Raw genomic sequence first — 22496 nt, forward strand, 5'->3', positions numbered from 1 at the left:
CTGCCTACAGTTAACATCTATAATTACTAACATTAGTATACATAAATACTTAATTAACTAAACAGGAGGTAATCAAAGCATGTTATGATTTTTTAAACTGCAGAGCTGTAGGTTGTAGATACCTGCTCTAAAGCCAGAGAATATACCCTTGATGCTCCCCAGAAGATGTCTATCATTCCAAGATCCGAGCAAGATCTTAAATTGGACTATATTCATCTACAACCTGGAGCTTTAGTCAATTTGTTATTATATTTACATCATACAAATTCAAAATATTTGACTCAAACAGATTTGTCACTGTCTATAAATGCCAATAAAGGGAGTGATGAAGAACTTTGCTTCTTTGACATTTAATCAACTCTGATGTAATTCCGACTTCTGCAGCATAACACAATTCATTATTCACAGTCTTTCCCCATCTAAATCCTTTTTCCAAACCAAAAATATGTTGCACCTGGGCTAATATCTGAGGCACAATTTGTGAAATTTTGTTTTAACTTAAAATAGAGTTCCAGAAAGCACATCTAATTAAGAATATCAGGAAGGTAGGTGTAGACAGTTGCATGTAAAGTATGTTCTTTATTCTCTAGCATGCCTTCAAATTTGTATTTCCTTGTTTGAAAAACACATGTCAAGATTGACTGTCCAGAGTTTTGACCACGGTCCAAATGACCACTGTGTGCAAACAAATTCAAACAAACACTATTTCAAACCATGTACAAATACATGCAACAATACGACAACAGTTATTAGTGTAACATTGTGGATATTTTTACCTGCAGTTTTTTTCCTTTACTTTTATTTGTACTATATACAGTATATATGCATAATTCCATCACATCCATTATATTTGCATCACTAAGCATCCCGAATCAATAAAATAAAAAGCTTTGTTCCAAAACATATGAGCCTTTTCACCACCTGCATTACTTTGGGACATGAAATAGAATCTACTTTTCAGCAAAGCCAGCAATTATATATTATAATTATTTTTACACAGCTGTTAGACAAGCACAAAGAAACAGCGTCAAAAGGCAGCTTTCCAAAAAAAAAAAAAAAACACACAGCAAGGATACGTTAATATAGAAAGCACAGCAGTTTATTTATACCCTGCTGGCTTAAGTAGGAAGCTTTTTGACACCATAACTGTTTAAAAACGTTTTAAGGGACATCATTTTATGATAAACAAACAACTTTTATTCATAAGGGTAAAAATATTAAAGTTGTTGTAACTCACTACTTGGAAAACATCTCAATTTGGAATTTTTTTATGATTTCTGAAAAATCATTTCACAAGCGTTATTTTGGATTTATCAACATACAGTAATGCCAGACAGCCTCAAAGCTGAATGTCCAAAATTTTTGTTTGTCAATTTCTGTAACAATTCAATGAATTTGTTGATCCAAAAAAGGACTTGGATGGAGATGATTTTTTTCCATTTTATGCCCAAGGAGCTTATTTTTTTCTGTAAGGCAACATCTAATTATTTACTGGTGACACAGCAGCCTCCTGATAGAAAAAAAAGCCCTTTTCATCTCTAGCACAGAGCTGGCCTGGCCTTTTAATGTTAATGAGTTACCCACTGCTATGCTGCATAGGGCCAGTCCTTGGTCATTTGGAGAGGAATAAAAACATATTTCTAAGCAAAGCACTACAGAGCCATAAGAGCAGTGCATAAGAGTGCTGTCTTTGGACATGTCTTTTATTGAGCTAACACCTCTGTGCACCAGACTGAGCTGGGAATTAATACATCAATCAAAACTTCAATCAACGTCTGATCTTTCAGTTTCAAACACTTGGAGCCCATCACTAAATATAAATCATTAAAATATCAGTAGAAACATGCATAAAACAGATGTGTAATTTTAAGAAAGATTTCAGGCTGAGATGAAACTAAAATGTTTATACTGATCATTGCATTTATATATTTTTTCTGGTTGAAAGACCCATGCATTGATTTATCTCTTGAAATTGCCAAGCTCATTGTTTAAATATAATTTATTTAAAACCTGAATATTCCAGGTGTGTGAATATATTTGAGCTTAACCTTTTTTTTTATCTTCTATGAATGGAGATTGCATTGATTTCCCCACGGCATGTACAGGTTTTTTAGCTTCCTTCCATAGAATCACGATGTTTGTCCTTAGGTCAGGGTGTGGGCGGGCATGGTTGCTTGTCCTGTATGTCCCTCTGAGGGCTGGCCTAATTGCTCATCTCATTCACCTGCCTAACTCTGACTGGTTTCAAATTACTACTCATCTAAACCACCTGCTCCTGCTTCTTTATATACGGCTCAGTTCAGTCATTGCTGGTTACTGTTTTAGATGCTCTAGTTCATGTTTTCGTTCTAGGGAGCCAGTGATTTTTTAGCGTTTCGTAGTGTTCTTGATGTCCTGACCTGTTCTGCCTCTCAACCACTGAGCTTGCTTCTTCAATCTGAACGTTCTGCCTGAGCTCTGGAACCCTGGACATGCCTATTCCTGTTCTGATTGGTTTCCCTAATCGGGCTACGGACTCCTGTACAACTGAGCCTTCCTGTTCTGATCTGTTTCCCTGACCTGGCTCAGACTCCCACTTGCCCTTCCGGACTGCAGTATTGGAGACACTCTGGGCGGTGCCTGCCACAAGTAGTTGGCAGCCCTCCAGCTGGATCCTACTGCGTTCAATGGAGATGGACTGAACTGATTTCATTGTGTGGTTGTAACCTGTTTGTAGCTGTGGATTAATAATGTTAATAATAATGGTAATATTTACCTTTCCCTGAAAACTGAAGCATTGTGCCCTCACACAATTACTGTTTTCCATTCACCTTTCAGTGGTGTCACATCAAATTCCCAGTGTTTGTTGGTAACGTTTCATTTTTGGATTAAGTGAAATTCATTTTGATTTGACTGTTACCAAAGACCACCATCACACACATTTTTGTTGTATCACGTAGGCTACTAATCTAATGGACATCCCCTCAGCGCACCGCAGCAGCTGAGCTGATAAACTGAATTACCAAAACTCTACCTCAAGGACTAATTTCAGCTCTATTATGTATTCTTTCATGTATTCTATGTTTATTCCAGTAGCTTGAAGTGTTTGCGTAGTTTGTTAAACATAAAAATTATCATGTGATAGGTATTATTAGGTTGAATAAAGGACCTCTTTTGTTTTAATTGTGGTTACATGGGATTACTGTATGTATGCAGCAGTAATCGGTTGTCTATAAGAGCAAAAGTCTAATTCTTTTAAGTTATCAACTTGACTAGACAGAGAGACATATTTTCCATGTGACGAATGATTAATTAACTTATGAATGAAAAGTTACTGACATTTGGATTGGATTTTAACAGCCGATCCAAAACGTCCAGCCACAAAGCCGCTAATAACATCTGGTAATGGGGCAAATTGTAAGTTATAATCATTTAACCAAAGACCATTACTTGGTTTTACGCTCAATTTGAATGATATTTTTATTGACTATAACGTCTAGTTCTCGTTATATATATTTATAATCTGCTAGTAAAATTCCAACACAGCACCTTTAGGGTCTATTTGGACAGGTAGTCAACATGTACTTGTCCAAATAGGTTCTCACGCCTACAAAAAATTGTTGATGTGAGAAAACTAAGGTGATAAACATGGATAAAAATAAAGCCCCTCCATGGCACTCTATCTTAAGGAAAACTCAGCAAGTAGGGCTCAGTAAATTATAACATGTGTCTTCTTTTTCTTTAAATTAACACCAGCAGTATTTTCAAAATATAATCCTAAAATGCAGTTTATAAAAGTTTGATGACAGACATAATGGACCAAAATGAACAATAAAAGTAGTGGTGTATCAGATGAGAGACAAATGCACTACCTCCGTTTATGTTTCTTTATAATCTCTTTATAAAATTAATACAAAGCCGAGCTCCATCTTTTGAATTGTTGCCCTTTTCCTTACTTCTCAACAGACTTTTAAGAGTAAAAACATAAAACCTTACTGTTTCTTATCAGTGAAGGCTTTGTAAGATAGAGCTTATACTTCTGAGACTACTTCTTTGTCTACTGGCTCACCAGACTCTAATTTCCTTATGTTCGTCAGTCTCTTCTAATCCAATGCATTAAAATGAAAAGCTTAGTGCTGATTTAATATTCTACAAGCCATTTCCTCCTGAATTTCTAGATGAATCTGAAAGGGCATGAGTATGCACTGCCTTTTAAATTAGAATTACTTTATGTGGTCTTCTAAAACTTACAGCAAAAAACATAGTTAAAACATATATCGACATGCCACAAGAATAATGTTTGGCTGTTGTCCTTTTTTTTTTTTTTTGCATATGAACATTCATGATGTTGTTCCAATCTGCCAGGATGTTGTTTTCCACCCTAATATTGTTCTACTATTGTCATTTTTGACAGTTAAAATATAATACAATCCAGTCTAATTATATCACTTGAAACAGACTCTCACCATCGTCTCTCAGTGTGTTGAGGACTCCTTTATGGCCACAAGGGCTGCAAAAATGTTTGTATGCAGGTTTACCCCTCACTTTCACATATACCAAATTAGAGACAAAAAATGTAGTTGCAATCCTTTTCAGGTTTGATGAACCACTTTTCATGCGGATACAAGGGAATTCAACAAAAAGTCAACTTGTCGACTAGGCTGAGTTTACTAAAATGTAGACAACTTAAAAATTGCTCCCATTCCCCCCTCAGCAGGTGTGGGCTTAAATGGCAGTGTCCAAAACTGGTCTCATATTAGCTTATTCTATGGGCTTAATACAGTTAACAATAAAGCTGGATTTGGCCTAACTGATACAACCAGGACTGTCCCAGCAGCAAGACTTATTGTACTGTACGTAGGTGGGTTAGGATCTTACCAAATAATGTGTGAGAATCTACCATCACTGTCAGCTTAACAGAAGGAATAATATATTCTAAGAGGTAAAATCAATCATTTGACATGTAAAAAGCTGTAAGAGTTGAATAGGCGTGTTTATATTTCTACAGAATTAATAGACTGCTTGTATGGTGAAGATACCAACATCCTCCCCTTATTATAACTGTATAGCTCGATATTTGTTCCTTTGATCTCGAATAAAGAGTGAGACTGGGCAGACTTTGAGTTGGCGCATATTCCTGAAAGATGTCCTGCATTGACAATTTTAAACTTTGTGACAAATACATTTTTAGTTGGGAATTTATTATTAGTAAGTGGCAAACAAAGGGTAACTATCACTTGGGAATCTGTGCTTTTTAAGTTTTCTGAGCTTGGATATTCCATTTATCCATCACATACGTCTCAACAATAAAATAGAGAATTTTGGGAGGTCGGAAATTGGATTACCGTCTTTTGTCTGTTCATTATTAAAGTATTTAAAATCCCCACAACGACTATGCTAACACACTTCATACTGGCAAACTCTTTCCTCAAAACAACCAACTTCACAGCACCAAATTGTCATGTGCACATGGAAAAAGGGAGGTCCAACTGTAGGGATCTGATGTTCTACCCCATGTTTAGTGACAGTTTTAGAAAAGTTGGGAACATAATGTGCACAACAAACACTTAAAAAAATCCCCTGTACAACAAAGTTTACCTGTATTAATGGCCCAGCTTTGTGTGCCATACAGTGAAGAAAATTATACTGCATCTATCAAATGTCTATAACCAACATTAATTAGGAGCCAATGAGCACAAAGGAAATCAGCACTTATGATAGGAACTGAGCTAGCAGCAACGTGTCATACAACCTGCATGACCTGTACTAGAAGCTTCGGTCATGAAAACACATAGTCACCGACATTTCATCAAATGTCTTGATAAGAGAGCCAGTAGCAGACCACGACCTTCAAAGAGACTGTTGGAGCCAGCTGGGGGATTGAGGCTCTTCTGGGAACATGAATCAACCAGAAAAGGTCTCCCCGTCCAAGAGTCTTCAAAAAAATCAGCCATTCCTTGTCAACAATGGTTCAGGGTGATAGAAACACTGGGCTAATTCCTGGTATCTGCACGTAGCGATCCCTTCCATCATAGCTGGTCTCTAGGGATGTCGCTGGAAAATCAGACATACCTAAAGACTACAAACTGCTCCACTTGCCTACCGCCTAGAGATCAGTGTCTAGGCAGTTCACTAAAATCAAAGCACTTCTAGGTTGTGATCCAATACTTAGAGTATTAGTATAGTATATGATCTTTTTCTGCTACCAAGTGGTTATCCTTCATAACATCACAGCTGATCACGGATGTATCATTGAGTTGAAAGGGACAGAGTTGACAAGGACAGCCCGTACAGGAGCTGAAAGCAGTAGGAGGAAGAGGTGGATAAAGAGAAATCCCCCATTTTTCATATCCAGGAGGGATAACATGCTCTCGATCAGCTTGGGACCTGTGCTATCTCCCAGGCCAGAGAGGGAGAAAGGGAGTTACATCATAAAGGCAGCAGTTTGAGTATTGATGTCACAAAGTAGTTCTACTTTCTTTAGTCTAAGGAAATGTAACAGTAAGAGTTAATTGTGCTTCAATGTGGAGGAACCATGAAGGAGGATTGTGACACCAGAAGTCCAGGAATTTAACGATGACAGTAAACTAATCTGTAATGTTAGGTGGAGACTCAAACGCAAGGGGTTGGCAGGAGTTGTTTTTGCCATCAGACCTTGACATGTCCACTTTTTGGCGTCAACAATGTACAGTAAAGGTTTCAAAATAAGTTATTGTGGGACCTAAGTAAGTTCTCTTTTAATCAGCTTCGACAACAGACCAGTTTAAAACGCAGAAAATACACCAAAAAACAACCGCATATCTCAGAAGGTTAACTGGCTGAACTGTAGGTGTGAGTGGAGTGCCCTTGTGGTACACAACAACAACAACAAAAAAAAATGTTGATGAAATACCACTTTTTCAAAATTTAGTTGCTTTTTTTTATTCAGCTTCATTTGTTTTAGGATAAATACGATCTCAAATCAATTAAGCAAACACAATGGTCAAAATAACACTTCATTTTAACAGGATGTAATATTATTACTATCAGTCTAAGTCATTTAAATAAAAACTTATATTTAGATTTAGGTAATGTATTTATACAACGGGATGTACCTTAATCACTAAAAAAATTTGATAATTATCAGAGCAACACAGAGACACACAGGACAAACAACCATTCATGCACACACTCACACTTAAGGACAATTTATAGAAGCCAATTAACCTAACAGTCATGTTTTTGGACTGTGGGAGGAAGCCGGAGTACCCGGAGAGAACCCACGCATGCTCAGGGAGAACATGCAAACTCCATGCAGAAAGACCCCGGGCCGGGAATCGAACCCAGAACCTTCTTGCTGCAAGGCAGCAGTGCTACCCACTGTGCCACTGAGCAGCCCAGTAACATTGTTTATGTCACTAAGAAAAAAATATCTTTTTAATTAATGTATTATTAACGCTTAAGCACCAAAATGACATGATATATTCCTGACAAGGCCATCACACAGATTAGACATATTTCAGCTGCTGAAAATTGAAAAACCATCTTGGCAATTCAAGTTGAATCTCATTAAAAGTTGGCGGAGCAGGTGCCTTGCTTTTGACAGGTGACAGATGGGAACTGTAGTACTGAGCCACACTCAGCTTACTTCAACGGCAGCCTTGGCTCGCTCAAACTCCTCCTCCAGGGATTGATGTCTTGACAGAAGGGCGCTACCCAAGCGCTGCTCCTTCGTTAGACGAGCCTGTCACACACAAACACACACACATTTCATCATATAAACATTTATGCCAAACATAGTCTTTTATACATACTGTACACCTGTACATTTACGTAACACATCACAGCACACACGCAGCCAGAGGAAGAGGCGGGTTGGGAGAGAGTGCAGGGTCAGCCCTTGCTGATTTCTGAAAGCCATGTAAATATCCCTGCCTTGACAAAGCCTCTGACTTGCTTAGGAAGGATAGCAAAACCACTACTGTCAGCAACCACCACCACCATACACCCAGGTCTAAATCTGAGAAACCTGCTTTTCTCAATTTCACCCTTCACCCAAGCCTGGCCCATTTCTTAACACCTGCACATGCAAAAAAAAAAAAAAAAAAAAAAAAAAAGCAGATAAATTCTCTCTGACAAATTTAGATGCAAAGCTTTGTCCTACTTTGAAAATAATAACCATCCAGTTAAGTCCATGCATGTAGTTTGGCATTTTGAGACTGCAGTGTAACTTTCATTATTTTTTTATTACAAATCTGTTCTTGTAAATGGTGTCAAGATAACCTTTTATGTCCCTGTTTAATATAACACAGGATTTACCCGCTATTATCAAAGGTCGCATGTATCCCAGGGCACGTTAACCTATTACCAAGAATTATAATACTTTATATTTGCGGTTATTTCTTGGGAGTTAGGCGAGCTATTACCTGAAGCAATTCCCTACTCTTCTGAATGCCACCATAGAGGACTAATTAAGGTTTTGCCGCTAAATGGGTTATGTAAATAAAGCATATGCATATTTCAAATAGAGCTAAAACAATCAGATTAACTGATTAATGGATAATTAAAACAATAATCAACTAATTAATAGAATATTCATTAACTGGAGTGTACAGACTTTAAAAGATGTCATTTGCTAAAATAACAACCAAGTCAGAGCAGTATTAGGCCAAAAGTCTACTAAAGATATATAAATATGCTGCGTTGAAAAACTTTCATTTCTACAAATATTTACTTTTCAAATCTCTAAACATTCATTTGAAATAGAAAAAAATTTTTGCGTCCAAAATTAATTTAAAATGTGCATTGAAAATAATTGTCTACTAATAGTATCTCCTTTTAGATACTAGCTAGATTAACATAATTGATAGCTGCAGCCCTAATTTTAAGACAAAATCTTGTCACATTTAGTTTCTGGTGCCCTTTGGGATGGTAAAAGTTGTTTAAATACACTGCAGTTGGTATGAAGGAAAAATCCACCCCATAGAGAGATAAAAATATCCCTAAACAAGTTTCCTACGTTTTGTTGCTTGGTCGTATGTAGATAATATTTTCTTAGAAACAGTTCCCACTAACTTTAGAAAATTACACACTTATAAAAATCCACAACAGGTTTTCAAAACCAAATTTTCCAAACTTGGAAGTTTTTAAAAAATTTATCCTTCTAACATCAATGCAAAATATGATTAAAATATTGTTGGCAAACTGATATTTACAACATCTAAGATGTGGCCTATTATAAATCAACAGAGCTGTGCCATCTCTTTTTTATGTGTCTCTTCACATTCCCTTGGATTCACAAAGCAATTTCTTAACTTTACAAAGCAATTTCCTAAAGATATGGGCTTTTTAAGGCAAATCCTAATTTTCATTACTATTCCTAAGTCAAGCTTATTTTATAAAATGGTGCACATTTAGTTTTTTACTTTTTGAACTAAAAGTTGCCTTTAAGAGACCTTGTACCCTTGTGGAAGAGTAATGAAATTAATAATGATTGAGGTATAGTTCAGGTTTAGAGGCTCTGAAGACCAAAGTCTACTGATACAGTAATTACAGTAAAATAACTACATCCGTGGTCATTTTTTGATTCTTGTATATAAATGATCTGACCCATGAGGACAGTGGTTTCCAAAGTGCAGTTACAGGCAGGGCATGATGGAAATAAGCAGAATAAATTACCAAATTTAGGAGGAAAATGGGAAAAAAAATAATTTCATTTTTAAAATTGTAATTTTGTGATTACAATGAGATTTATATTAAACTTTATTGCAATAGGATTTACTGCAGTTGACATTTCTTTGTTCAATTGTTAAAAACATTGGTCACAGGGCCCATCAATAATAGTTCTGTAACCACTACACTGGGACATGGAATGGCTTGCTCCTCAAGTGTATAAAAGAAAACTTAATGGATTTCACTATCTCACTGATGATGATATGCAATGTAAAAACTGTACGAAAAAAAATTTATGCATTTTCTTCATACATTCAAAATGCACAAAGTTTAAATTCAGAAGAAACCCTGGTCTTTGACCATTTTAAAAACCTAGTTTTTTCACTCATCATTATTGTGTAATATATGACTGATGGATCAGGGTGGATTTTTCCTTTGGCTCAAATAATTAAGCAAAACACTTGTCGGAAAAAAAAAATCATGCAAGACAAGTTTCCTCTTTGCATGCATGCTCTTTCCATGTGTTTATGTTTATGTGAGGAGACAAGGTTCAAAAAAAAAAAAATCTATAGTATCTGAACTACAGATAAAACGTGAAAATCCTCAGTAAAATAGATTTCTGTGTTTGTTTGTCAATAGCCTCCTTCCAGTAGCTCCAATCTTCACTTGAAAAAAAAAATCTATTATTCATGAGAGCTGAGAAGGTGATATATGCTTGCTTAGCAGGATCAACACTAATGATCTCAGAGTGAGACACATCTACATAATTTATAGGCTATTTATCTAATAATGGCATCTGGAAATAAGACTCCTTATGTTAACCTTATGTTGAAGTATCAACAAAAAAGGAAGGTGTATTGCATTTGGATATAATAGCACCAGAAAAGAAAAATCTGGATTTACTAAAATAATTCAGTTTTGTATTTTTTAAGATGCTCTGATGCTTTTGTTGTGCTGTAAGTGTGTAATCTTTGTTGTTAAAAGGATACATAGGGAGGCTTACATGTCTTCCACTAATATACTGCCTGTTGAGCTGAAATGGAAGAATTGTAGGTGTTAGGAAAAAAGATGGGTAAACAATGACAGAACATGGAGAGTTTTTAAATAGAAATCTTTAAAACATCATTATGGAATTATTCAATCATTTAATCACTGAATATTTTAAATGTCCAAATGATGATTGGGTATAACAAACTGTTCCACATAAACAGGCACATATTAAGCAAACAGAACTTTACCATCTTCTGCCGTAATATTAAACACTTACTTGTGAAGCAAGGGCTGATTCTGGCTCTGCTTTGGGGTTTGCCTCCAACATGTTCCTATTTGAAGAATCAGGTTGGATTTTACAGTCTAAAGACCTAAAGGAGAAAACATTAACATCAGCATCAACAGGAATATAGTATATTACCACTTATTTTATTTGGTTCCTTTAACTTGATGTGTGTGATCATTTCCACTTATTTGTGATGCTTCTGGTACAATTAAGTTTATCAATTATGAAAAGAAAATCGTTTGTAATCTGCTTTGAACATGAAAGTTTTTATTTTAATTTTTAATAGAATAGTAACAATAAGAAAAATTTGCATTTAACATCACAACATTGCCATATTAAGAGTTGTCTGCTGTGTTCAGATAAGGTGATGTAAACTCTTTATTTCTACATGTAGACTTTTCACGCAGCAGTTGGGGCAAAGAGGCCACGCAGCTTACCAGCAGGGGGTTAGACCCAGCTTTTTTTGCAATGGGAAAGGAACTAGATGCAGTTTGTTAGCGGGTGGACCCGTGTTTTCCAAACCCACATGAACCCGCTTTAGTGTGTGACTAGTAATTAGTCTGCATTGTGCAGATGATGTTTGGCTGCTTAATGATAGGTCTATTCATAAGGTCACCTTTACAGAAACACGGGAAGGATATCTAGATTGAAATCCCCAATGGTTGCTATTACCCCTTTGCCACTTGCTGAAAAACATGTCTAAACCCGGAAACAATTGCCTTTTGGTGGCAGTGGGAATGACTTCTTAACCCATGTCGACCCTTATCAAGCAACTAGTCAAGTGACCTGGCTTAAATTTGCCTTCAAATGGCGATTGGCATACTGTAGGAAGTCAGACCCAAGTTGACCCGCTAATTTATGCGATACCACTGAGCGCAAAGTACGGACATCAGCATATCGTACCAGTTCCTTCTGATATAAAAAGCAAAAATAACTCTGCTTGTACTCGATAAATATGGCGCAGCCCTGGTGAGAAAGATTTGGAAAGATAAAAGAACGAAACAATAGAGAACTTACTACACACTGGCTTTGGTTGAAAAAGTATTGACTTATAAGGATCAATCCCAAGTATTTAATCAATAATGTGTTGCAAAGCATTATATTTCACCTTTCAAATGTACCAATGTTTGATGAACTAAGAACCTGTGAACTTTAAGACTGCACTAAGTTTGTTACCCATGTGAGCAATAGCTTTGGCTTTGAAAGTGACTGTGCATACAGATTCAGCTAGTTCTTCGCAGCCTGGGAACAATAAAATTCTCCCTATGGCAGCCAGATACTGGTGATGACATAGAAAGGTTCTGATCCAGAGGAGGATCAGAACCCTGGTCAAGGTGTGTATTGTGAGAAATAGAATTTACACTGACTGTGTAAATGTGACTTTGAAAGCTTCTGAATATCTCCCCTGAATATCCACTGATACATAAATGTCTTGAATTTAATGTTTAACTCGTTAAATCATGACTTACACTCTGTCCATCAAATGAATCTTGGGGAGGTGATGTAGGAACAGAATATCCTGTTGTTTCACCTTAACACATCCATGTTGATCTCATACTAACCTAGCATTATGGCGTCACCAGACAAGCAGCAGTCGGGGAACAGAGGTCACGCGGGGGGTCAGACCAAGATTTTTTTGCCAAATGCCGATTGTTAGAGTGCTGACCCGTGTTTGAAAAACTGCCATTAACCCGCTTATTTCAGTGGGAAGGAGGCGTAGCTATTTAAAACATTAGTATGTTAAAATAAGTGATATTAATTTTTGCAGTTTACAAGAGAGCAGTGACACACAATTATGACAAAATATGACCCCCTATTACACGGTTTAAATTTGTTTCCTGGCTGTAAAGGACATATTCTAAAAGGGACTATTATGATATGCTAGTTGATCATTTTTGTAATAATATTAATTTGCAGTCATAGTAAGAAAGTTTAGAACCTACCATAAGAATTCGCTGGATGAATTTTTGGAAGAACGGCGTCTCTCGAGCTTCCATTTTCTGTTGCCATTCCTCTCAGTACTGGAATTAAGTTCTTCCCATTTATCCAAAGACCCGATGGCAACTAGGGACAACATTTGACATATAACATCATCAGATTGATCACTTCTGCATAATAGTTCTCAAGCAGCCTCATTTGAATAAGCAAATCAAAACACAGTCATGTTTTGATGGTTGCAAAGAGCATAATCTATTAGTAAAATGTGACCTAGAAATTACCAATTATCTCATAAGTCTGACAAGTCCTAAGTGCCTCTGATGTCTCACAAACAAAAGAGGGGTTGATGTTTTTCAAGCCGTTTAATCATAAAAAGCTTCAGGACTTAATTCAATGTCAGTGTCATTCACTTTGACTTCCTGTACATTATTAACTTTTTCTTTCACCTTTCAGACTCCACATGCAAAAGTAATTGCCTGTTTCCTGCAAATGCCTTTTGAGATGATAGCTGTTGTTACCTTAAATTGGTTTAGCCCCGCTGTGGCCTATCCTGATCATGTTTGAGGTTGGAGAATAATGGAAATTATCGCTAAGGAGGTATGGAGGGAGAAAGGCAGAGACAGGTTTCTCACATTTTTTTGCTTTCAGAGCACAGCGAAATAAGACAATACAGAGAATTTATTAAACATTTTCCTTTCATTGAATAGATCAGGTAAATAAAAATAGATCCATGTTTTGATTTAAATTTATTATGTGGGCAAGAAAAAATTGTTTCTAATCATCAAATATCTCACATTATGTTGTTTGTATTTGTATTTGTTGGCCTTTTTAAGTAACCTATAGGCTGTTTGTCACCAATTAAAAATCAGCGGGGTCCGAATAAAGAAAATCATCAAGCAGTAATGGTTCGAAGACATTTTTATTACAATCTGGTACTTTGAACAGAATTTAACACTGAGATAAAATGCGTTTTTTTATGTATCCATGTTAAATCTTTAAATAAAAAAGATCAACAAAAAAAAAAAAAACTTTTTCCATTTTGAAATCTGAAGTTTTTTTTGAAGTACAAAGAGAACAACAATCGTTTATATTTTGCTAAAACACCTGAACTGACAGTTTTTTTTTTTTTTATGGCTTAATGAGAGCATTGGGTTTTAGGCTGCCCTGCAAGGCTTTAAAACCTGGGTTTGAATGACAACAAAGCCATTCTCAAGCCATTCCAGGCTCATTCATGAGCTTATATATTCCCAAAAACTAAGACCATTTGTTTAAATGATTGGATGAAAACTATTGGTACTTCAACATACCAGGAAGCAGATTTCTCATCTCGACAAAAATATTTATTTTAAACTAAGAGGCCTAAAAGTTTCATTAAATCAAGTCAAAAGAGAAGAGCGACTCTCACAACTTCAAAAGAAACTTCTCATCTCAGGCCTGGATGAAGAGCTGCTGAGTTTGGAAGCAGAGAACAAACATAGTTCATACAAACCATGTATGATCTGAATTATCCCTGTTTCAAAAATCCACAATAAAATGAAAATATTTGGGCAGAAACTGAACATATGCTGGCTGGATGATGGTGGGGATAATTTTAATATGTCATATTAAATTAAGCGTTAATTTCCGCATGTTTTGCTTCTGAATATAATAATAATATTGCGCATACTCTGCTTGGACTCCGAGGAAGTCGGAGCGGAGCAAGACGGGAGGAACAGCAGAGGCTGTAGGTGCTGCTTTGTGCAGGAGGTCTGGAGTGCAGCGGGGCGGAGTGGATACGGAGGATGTGGGAATTCGGGTTTAGACACTGTCATCGGACAATATGCACTAATTTATAAATGTTTTAAATCAGTTTGGGTCCAGATTAGCCAGCAGGTGGGTCAGGATCCAGACCGCAGTCCGCTAATCCGTGACCTCTGCTATAGGCACATATTTGATAAAATAATGCCTTTGGGACTGCATAGGTGTTCATTTGTTATGAAATACAGTTGTTTTCTTCCAACCTCAAGAAAAGAAATATGCGTTTAAAGTGGGGCTGCCTTTCCCATCTGGGTGCTGCCTATTTCATGATGTTGCTTTTTCATGTCACTTCTGAAGGCTGAACGAAGTCCGAGAAAGGAGCTGCATAAGGATTACTCAGATATGCATGAATCAAGGGAGATGCAACTTTTTGCTTAATTTTGATGAACAAATATCATTATACAATGTAACAAAGTTAAAGGCTAAAAAAGTAGATTTTTCTAAACTAATGCCCTTTAAAATAAAAATAAAAACCCTGGTTCATATAGAGGGGTTTCTTCACCTTTTTATTATAAGTTAAATAAGCTCAGGATTCTTGACTTTACCTGACTCGAGTGATGCCCTCTCTGGGTTTCTCATATTTGGTCCTGTCTGTTCAACTTCCACCTGAATCAACTCTGTCTCATCCGTCTTTTTCTTGTGTGAGCTGTTCTTTTGACCGTCACCACGGGACAACAAAGAACTTTTTTTGTCTTTGCTGTTCCTCCTCTCTCCTGGTTCACTGAGATCCAAAAGGTCCAGCGTTGAAGAAAGAACTGGAAAGAAAAAAAGAGAGGTAGTGTAAGGTTGGTAACAATAACCTTATACTAGTCATTGCAGACTTTTCAAATAGCTTGGTTTTTAATAAAAATAGTAATGACAATAAAAATACATTTAATTATAGCGCCTTTGAGGACACCCAAGGACACTGTACCACAAACAATCAAATACACAATATGATACAATATACACTATATTAAAAACAGGTGGTATGCAGTCTGGAACAGTAATGTGTCAATATTATGAATATTATTTTGAGTGAATTCTAGAGTTTGGGAGTGGAGCAGGAGAAAGCTCTCCTCCCCATGGTGATAAGGCTGACAGTAGGCTTAACAAGGTGGATGGAAGAGGGCGATCTAAGGGAACGGGCAGGGATCGCAATCTGAAGGAGGCCTGATAGGTATGGGGGAAGTTATAAACCGAAGTTTATTAAGAGATTTCTGGGGAAGACCAAAAAGAAGAGAGTTGCAGTAATCAATACGGGAGGTGAGAAAGCTAAAGACAAGAATACGATGAATGTTTTGTAGGTGAAAATATGCAAAACCAGTAATATTAATGATGTAGGAGGTGAAGGACATAATGCTTTCAAGGATGAAGACACACCGCTGAAAAAAACAGTGAGAAAATTAAAAGCAAAAAGCTCGCCATCAAAAATGTTTCTGGAGTCTCTGAAAAACTCAAGAGGATTTTCTCCAAATAAAAAATCCCAGTACATTTCAAACCAAACAAGATGCTTAAACAGAGAGTAGTGGATCCTAAAGACGAAACCTCCACATCTAAGATGAGAGGAGTGGTGTATGCAGCTCAGGGCAGTGAGGAATGCTCAGATCTTTATATTGGAGAAACCAAACAACCTCTCCACAGACGCATGGGCCAACACAGAAGAGCAACCTCCTCCAGACAAGACTCGGCTGTACATCTACTCCTTATGAACAAAGGACATTCTTTTGAGGACCAGAATGTTCACATTTTGGTAAGACAGGTGGTTTGAAAGGTGTGTGAAGCAAGCCATTTATGAAGCGAGCCATTTATGCTCTACACTTGGAGAATAAGATCTGGGATTGGGGCACGTGCGAAGCTTGTGTGGAGTAGTGATGGATCCAGCAACACTGATGCGTTGGAGCATGCTTGGAGCTCATAGAGCAAAGCACTATGTCATTGCACATAACTTGTCAAAAAGTCACAGGACCAATACAGGAGCTGTTTCTAACTGACTGATGCACTAAACTGTGTTTATAATTTATCATTAAAACAATCAAGCATGGAGCAGTCTAAAGGCAAAAGTAACATTTGAGCATTTTTGGATCATTTTGATCTCATATTTGTTTTAAGTTTCTCGTGGTGTCATCCTATTCCTCTAAGTCATCTGTGAAGTTAGGAAACTGAGTCTGGAATCATTTTCTTGCAAGATAATATTGAATTTTATTTATCGTTCTTTGGACGGAGAGGGAGATAGAGCTCTCTCTGGCTTAACCATCCTATATGGTTATTCCCAAGAAAAACACTTCCGTTCATCAAGGACATGAATTTCAGCCATGGCATGAAGGAGGCTGTGTGAACTCATTATCTCTCATGACCTTCCCTTCACCCTTGTCTAGAGTAGGGCGGCATCTGCTTTCTGTCCCCCTAAACAGTATAGCATAGTGAATTATATAGGATTTCTCTATCATTACTCCTATTCAAACAGGCACACTTAAAACATTTCATCTCACGAAATAGGCCAAGGAAAAATATGCTCTCACACATCACTCTTAGTTTACTGTTTTTATTGTACTTATTAATTTAAATATATATTTTTTAAATCCTAGTTGATAAGCATTGTTTCAGGAGTTGGTTGGAGGTTGGTTGGGGACCCTAATGCAGAGACCAGGAGGCAGAGGTGAGTCTTGCACATGTAATGGACAACTATAATGAGAACAAAAATAAGATTACAATAGGGAAAACTCATGTGGGAAGCCAGAGACGAGAGAACAACAAAAGAACAAACCAGGACTGAGTGACTGCAGAGGTGGTGTATATATTGGGAGCCTGAACCAAAAAAACAAGCTAATCAGCAGATTGGGAGCAGGTGTGGGCAAGACTAACTAGGAGGAAGCCAAGGGCAAAGGAAAACAAGCACAAGGGGGCAACAGAGGGTAACTAAAGAAGTCATCACTGGTAGATCCTCATTAGTGTTGAGGTAAAGAGAGGCGTTGCTTGCCACACATCTTGTTTTGGTGCACAGAGAATGCTCAATATCTCCACCCAGAGGTGGAAATATTTCTTATTGCTACATAAATATTTTTAAAACATAAAAATTATGTGCAAATTAAATATAAGCTTGCTACACAACTAAAGGTACAGTGTATCAGACCATCAAAACCACCTGAATCAAACCTAAAGTAGACTGAGCCCTTCTAGGATGGCCAAGCTCCTCACTCTATTTTTAAAGAAGTGCCTGGTCGCCATGCAGAAGAAGTTAATTTCAGCCTCTTATAACTGGGCTCTTGTTCTTTCAGCCATGATCCAAATTTCACCCATTGGTGACCATAGGAGCTTAGAACGACCAGTAAACTGAGAGATGAGCCTTTTAGCTTTTATATTACAGCGAGGAGCGGCACTAATTTGTCTATCAATATTTAACTGGTACTCCTTTAATACATTTGATAAAAAGAGAAAGGCAGGTTCTTCAGGAGCTCCTATTGCCATATAAGAAGCATATATTAATGAATACTAATGTTGATTTAATTCAAAATTTAATATATTCTCTTTCAAACAGCTTTTTGTAATTATTTTCTTTTTCATATCAATTCTCTTGCTTCATTTTTTCTATTACTTTTTTGCAGCTGGTAAAGAAAAAAAACAGTCATAAAATAAAATGATACTCCTATTAAATCCAGATTAGTGAACTGGTGATAATTGAGGCATTTCTCTTTCATCCCCAAGGATTCTGATTGTGTGCCTCAGTTCATAACTGCAGGCATATGTCTGAATAACTGGCATGTTTCTGTTTCATGACAACCAACCAGAGAGCATTTGCTGAATGAAATCTGTTTGTAATTAGAGACTGTTCTCATGCCTTGTGCTTTTTAGATGATGTGCATAATTACAAATCAAAGGAGACAGACTCAGGAGGGTAGTTGTCTGAACTGTTTTCAATGTTCTCAAAAAGGTACAAGCAGCTAAGGAAAAGACAGTGATGTCAAAAATCTAATTTCTTCATGAGACTGGATAAATACTTTCTTTGGCTCCCACTTTGCTGTTAGGTGGTTTCCTTGCAACATTTTTGCTCATATAGATTAAATTATGTACTTCCGTTTGGTCCTAAAAGCATGCTAGTGTCAAGTTAGTGCAGTCTGGCACTAATGCATTAAAAAAAATATATTGTAACAGGGCCATATTACAAGATAAGTATCTCAAGCTACATCTGTCTTAGCACTAGAAACCAAAGAGCTGTAGAGCTGCATAACGTACTGAATCGCGATAGATATATTAATATCTGACTGTGCAATATTGCAAGGAGAGTTTGGACACCATATTCTTTTCTTTGCTTCTGTGGGGCAATCTGTTTAGCTGGTAACGAAAGGATGGTGGCTTAATCCCATCCAAGGATGTGCATTTTCCATGGGTGATGTTGTGGCCTAAAGGTTAGAGCAGAGTGCTTGTGTTCTCAAGGTGGTTGCAAGTACCCCCACAATCCCCACAGACTGCAAGTCTGGGTCCCTAAACTAAACCTTTAGCCTCTGACTGCTACCTAGGTGTTGTAAGAGATACTAACTCTAGGAAAGATGGGGACAATGGTTAATTTTAACAAACAAAAGACTTAGGAAAAAGATTATTAAGAGTGATTATTGTGGTTTATTTCTAGTAACAGTATAGCTATTTTCATATTGATATTTTCCAGAATTATGCAGCCCTACTCATAAGTATTTTTGCTGTATTTTTCTGTTTAACAACTGTAGGAATTATAACTTTTAACTTTCAAAATGCATATTTGGTTTTCAGATGCAATTTCTGTTTTATTTGATTTAGATGTCTTTAAACCAGGAAGCACAAACATTTGGCTTATATAGGAGATATTTACCGTATAAACTGAAGAGATTATATGAATTAAACCAAGCTAGAGTTTAAAGAGATGGTAATAATTAAGGAGTTGTTTAATAATCTCCATACATAACTTTTACTTCTCTTGAATGATTAAGTTGCTTCCCCAGTGAATTACTTTTGATTTTAACATGGGGGGCAGCACACTCTACATGGATAACCTATCTTTCATTTTTGCTCCATATAAGGACAATCAACTCATTAATGAGGCAGGAACCACAGGCAGTTCTTATTGTACATTTTGCACTAACATATTAACTTATTTAGGTTCCATTTGAAAAGTCGTCATCAAGCTGCTTGTGAATATAGAAACAACTAACAAATAGTAGTCTATATTAGAAATCACATTTATCATTATATTTACATTCTAGAGGATACTTTAATTGCAACTTTCCCCCCTTAATCTAACCACAGAAAATAATTTAATAAAAATAATTCCATAATCGTAAGACATCGAGTTTATTCTATATAATTACGAGACCTTAATTTTTCTTCCCCAGAAGGTCTCTGGCAAAAGTGGACAAAACTCTTAGCCATGATTTGTTTAAAGGTGTGTCAAATTCACCACCACGCAAATATATGTAAATGTGTTGCATGGTACTGAGGGATGGGGTTAAAGTAAGTAAAGCTACGTCTGAGTACAAAATGTTTTAAGGACAACTCCTCTGAATCGGCTGAATAACTGTGTAAATCAGAGAATGATAATATAAATTATGGCATGGGGTGTCAACACTTTTTGGTCCTGGAATCCAAGATGAAGGGTCAAGCACCTTTCACTGCTTTCCCCAGTGATGAAAAGGACGATGTTTGAAGCAACCAATTTAAAAAAGAATGAGGTTCTGACAAAGGAACTAATATAAGACATCAGCTTCATCTCCTCTCAGCTCCCTCTGCTTTCATCAGCCTTAGCTGTTCCTTTTCTTGACCTTACTGTTCATACATGTTTTTTCCCCCTCTCCATATAACCTTTTTATAACTAGTTTCTATGCTATGCCCTTTTGTTTACTCATCTTTTTTCTCGTGCTGTTCTGTAGGGATTTGTCTTTCGTTAGAATTAGATTTATTTTTTCACAATACACCTCATAGCAAATGCTTTTTTATCTTCTTTTCTAGGAATTAGATTCTTAAGTTTATGCTAGCAGCAGAAGGAGCACCAGGAGGCTCTGCAACAGAACGCTGAGAGGTTGCAAAAATGTCAAGCCATATTTTACTACGCTAAACCAATATTAGTTAGCAGACAGTTTAGAGATGACACATCAACTGTTAAAAGTGGTTCAACAAATTATCATTTGGCAGATGGGAGGACATTTTGATCAATTACCCATCCAAACTAGCATGGTAGATGATATTTGTTTAAATCTTTCAATATTTTTAAACCTGTTGCAAAGAAGGGGGGGATTTTCTCCCTTTACAGATTTCTACTGTTTTCCCTCTTCTTAGTCACCAATAATTGCTTAGAACATTGCAACTTGTACAGTATTCATGTGGACTGAAAACAAACAAAAAAAACCCCACTTAATCTAAGAATTGGGTTCATATGAAGGTGTTGCAGCAAAAAAAAAAAAAATTCTTAAAACAATTTTAAAGGTATTAAATAGGGGAAAAATGTCACATTTTAAAAGCTCTTTTTCTAACAAGTTACTTTAAGTCAGGGTTACTTTGAAAAAATAACAGACCATCTTCTGGACAGCTTCAAATGTTATTTACTTCTTTAAGTTTAATATTGGCATGTTACACACAGAAAAATAAAATAACTAAAAAACCCACACAGAAACTAATAAGCTTATAAATATGAGCCAGGAAAATAGTTATAGCTAGTGTTGGATTGAAAATGACAATCCTTTTCTAAGAGGAGGCACATCTGCCCCACCTCAAAGGCAGAATCCATCACTGGCTGCAACACAAATTAATTTGGAAACAAAAAAAAAAAAGCTTTTTTCTTTTATTACATGTAAAATATGTGAAAATATGTAGTGTAAGTTATAACACTAACTGGTGTTCAAATAACAGATATTTGATACATTCAAACAGGAGAAAAACTAATATCAGATGGTTGATAAAAACATATGAGTTGAAAGTGGCTCCCACCTTATCACTAGAGTCCTTCGCGTATTGTGTGTTATCAGTAATTGAACAGAGTGAAAGGAAGAGCTGTACCGGCTGTGTTGGAAGTCACTGGGCGAGAAATCCCATCACATTTGGTCTCGCAGAGGAAATCGTCAATGGAAGGGCTTAATAGCGGCCGACTCTCTTGTTGCTCGCTCACCAGCTGTAAGGACAAATACATGAGACAGTTCAGGCTTTCACTCGGCCTGTTTCTGTGCAAGTCCTGTTCAATCCCTTGCAGCTTTGCTAACATGAAGTGAAGTTCGGCTGTTTGTACAGCAGTCACATGATAGCAATTCCCCTTATTACAGAAATACCTGCATCAAAAAATAATTTTTTTTTAAGTGGCTGTGATGGACCAGGGAGGGGCTAAAGGGACAAATACAGTTGGTTTTTCATTTATTTTGCTTTACTTTTTCTGCAGAGTGATGTCACTTGAAAATATAGTTTTCGGTATTAATAATTAGATCTTAATTGTACATTATATATACAGGTAAAAAAAATGTTCACCCCAAATTCTTTTAGTCTATAAATCACCGATCAGTACCTAAAAACAGGGTGATTTGTTGTTAGTGTATCAACCTCCTAAACCACTCAGGTTGTCTAGTTTAAGTCTACTCTGTACATAGGGTGGCCATTTCTATAGCACCAAAAAGGAGGACATTGTGCGGCATATCAATAAATTACTAAGGTGTACAAGAATCGGGTAAAGTCACATTTATAGCACAATTCTTAGTAGTTTAAAGAGGATGCTTGTGTAGCTGAATAGAACAAAATATTAAAGAAATGTAAAAAAGAATTGGTTCCCAGCATTTGTATTTATTTAATACATTGTGGTGTTTAAAAAGTGACATTTTTTTGACAAAAACTGCAGAACTGCTGCAATTGATCATAAAGCAGTTGTTTG

The 22496-nt window shown here is 36.6% G+C and overlaps 1 protein-coding gene across 2 annotated transcripts in view; it reads right to left on the reverse strand.

Moving 5' to 3' along the window:
* Nucleotides 1-22496, reverse strand: part of LOC107096035 (PEX5-related protein-like) — a 64542-nt gene that overhangs the window by 24489 nt on the left and 17557 nt on the right. The window contains exons 1-6 of one of the 2 annotated variants that reach the window (XM_015392490.1): nt 21641-21770; nt 15187-15396; nt 12850-12970; nt 10898-10991; nt 10634-10663; nt 7607-7702 (exon numbers count right to left, since the gene is read on the reverse strand). In XM_015392490.1, the coding sequence (XP_015247976.1) occupies nt 7607-7702; nt 10634-10663; nt 10898-10991; nt 12850-12970; nt 15187-15396; nt 21641-21770 (681 nt within the window). Of the gene's footprint in view, nt 1-7606; nt 7703-10633; nt 10664-10897; nt 10992-12849; nt 12971-15186; nt 15397-21640; nt 21771-22496 lie in introns of those variants that run through there. The other variant, XM_015392489.1, reaches the window with a different exon arrangement.

The sequence above is a fragment of the Cyprinodon variegatus genome, unplaced genomic scaffold, assembly GCF_000732505.1.
Source record: "Cyprinodon variegatus isolate N-32 unplaced genomic scaffold, C_variegatus-1.0 Scaffold594, whole genome shotgun sequence".
NCBI classification, from domain to species: Eukaryota; Metazoa; Chordata; class Actinopteri; order Cyprinodontiformes; family Cyprinodontidae; genus Cyprinodon; species Cyprinodon variegatus.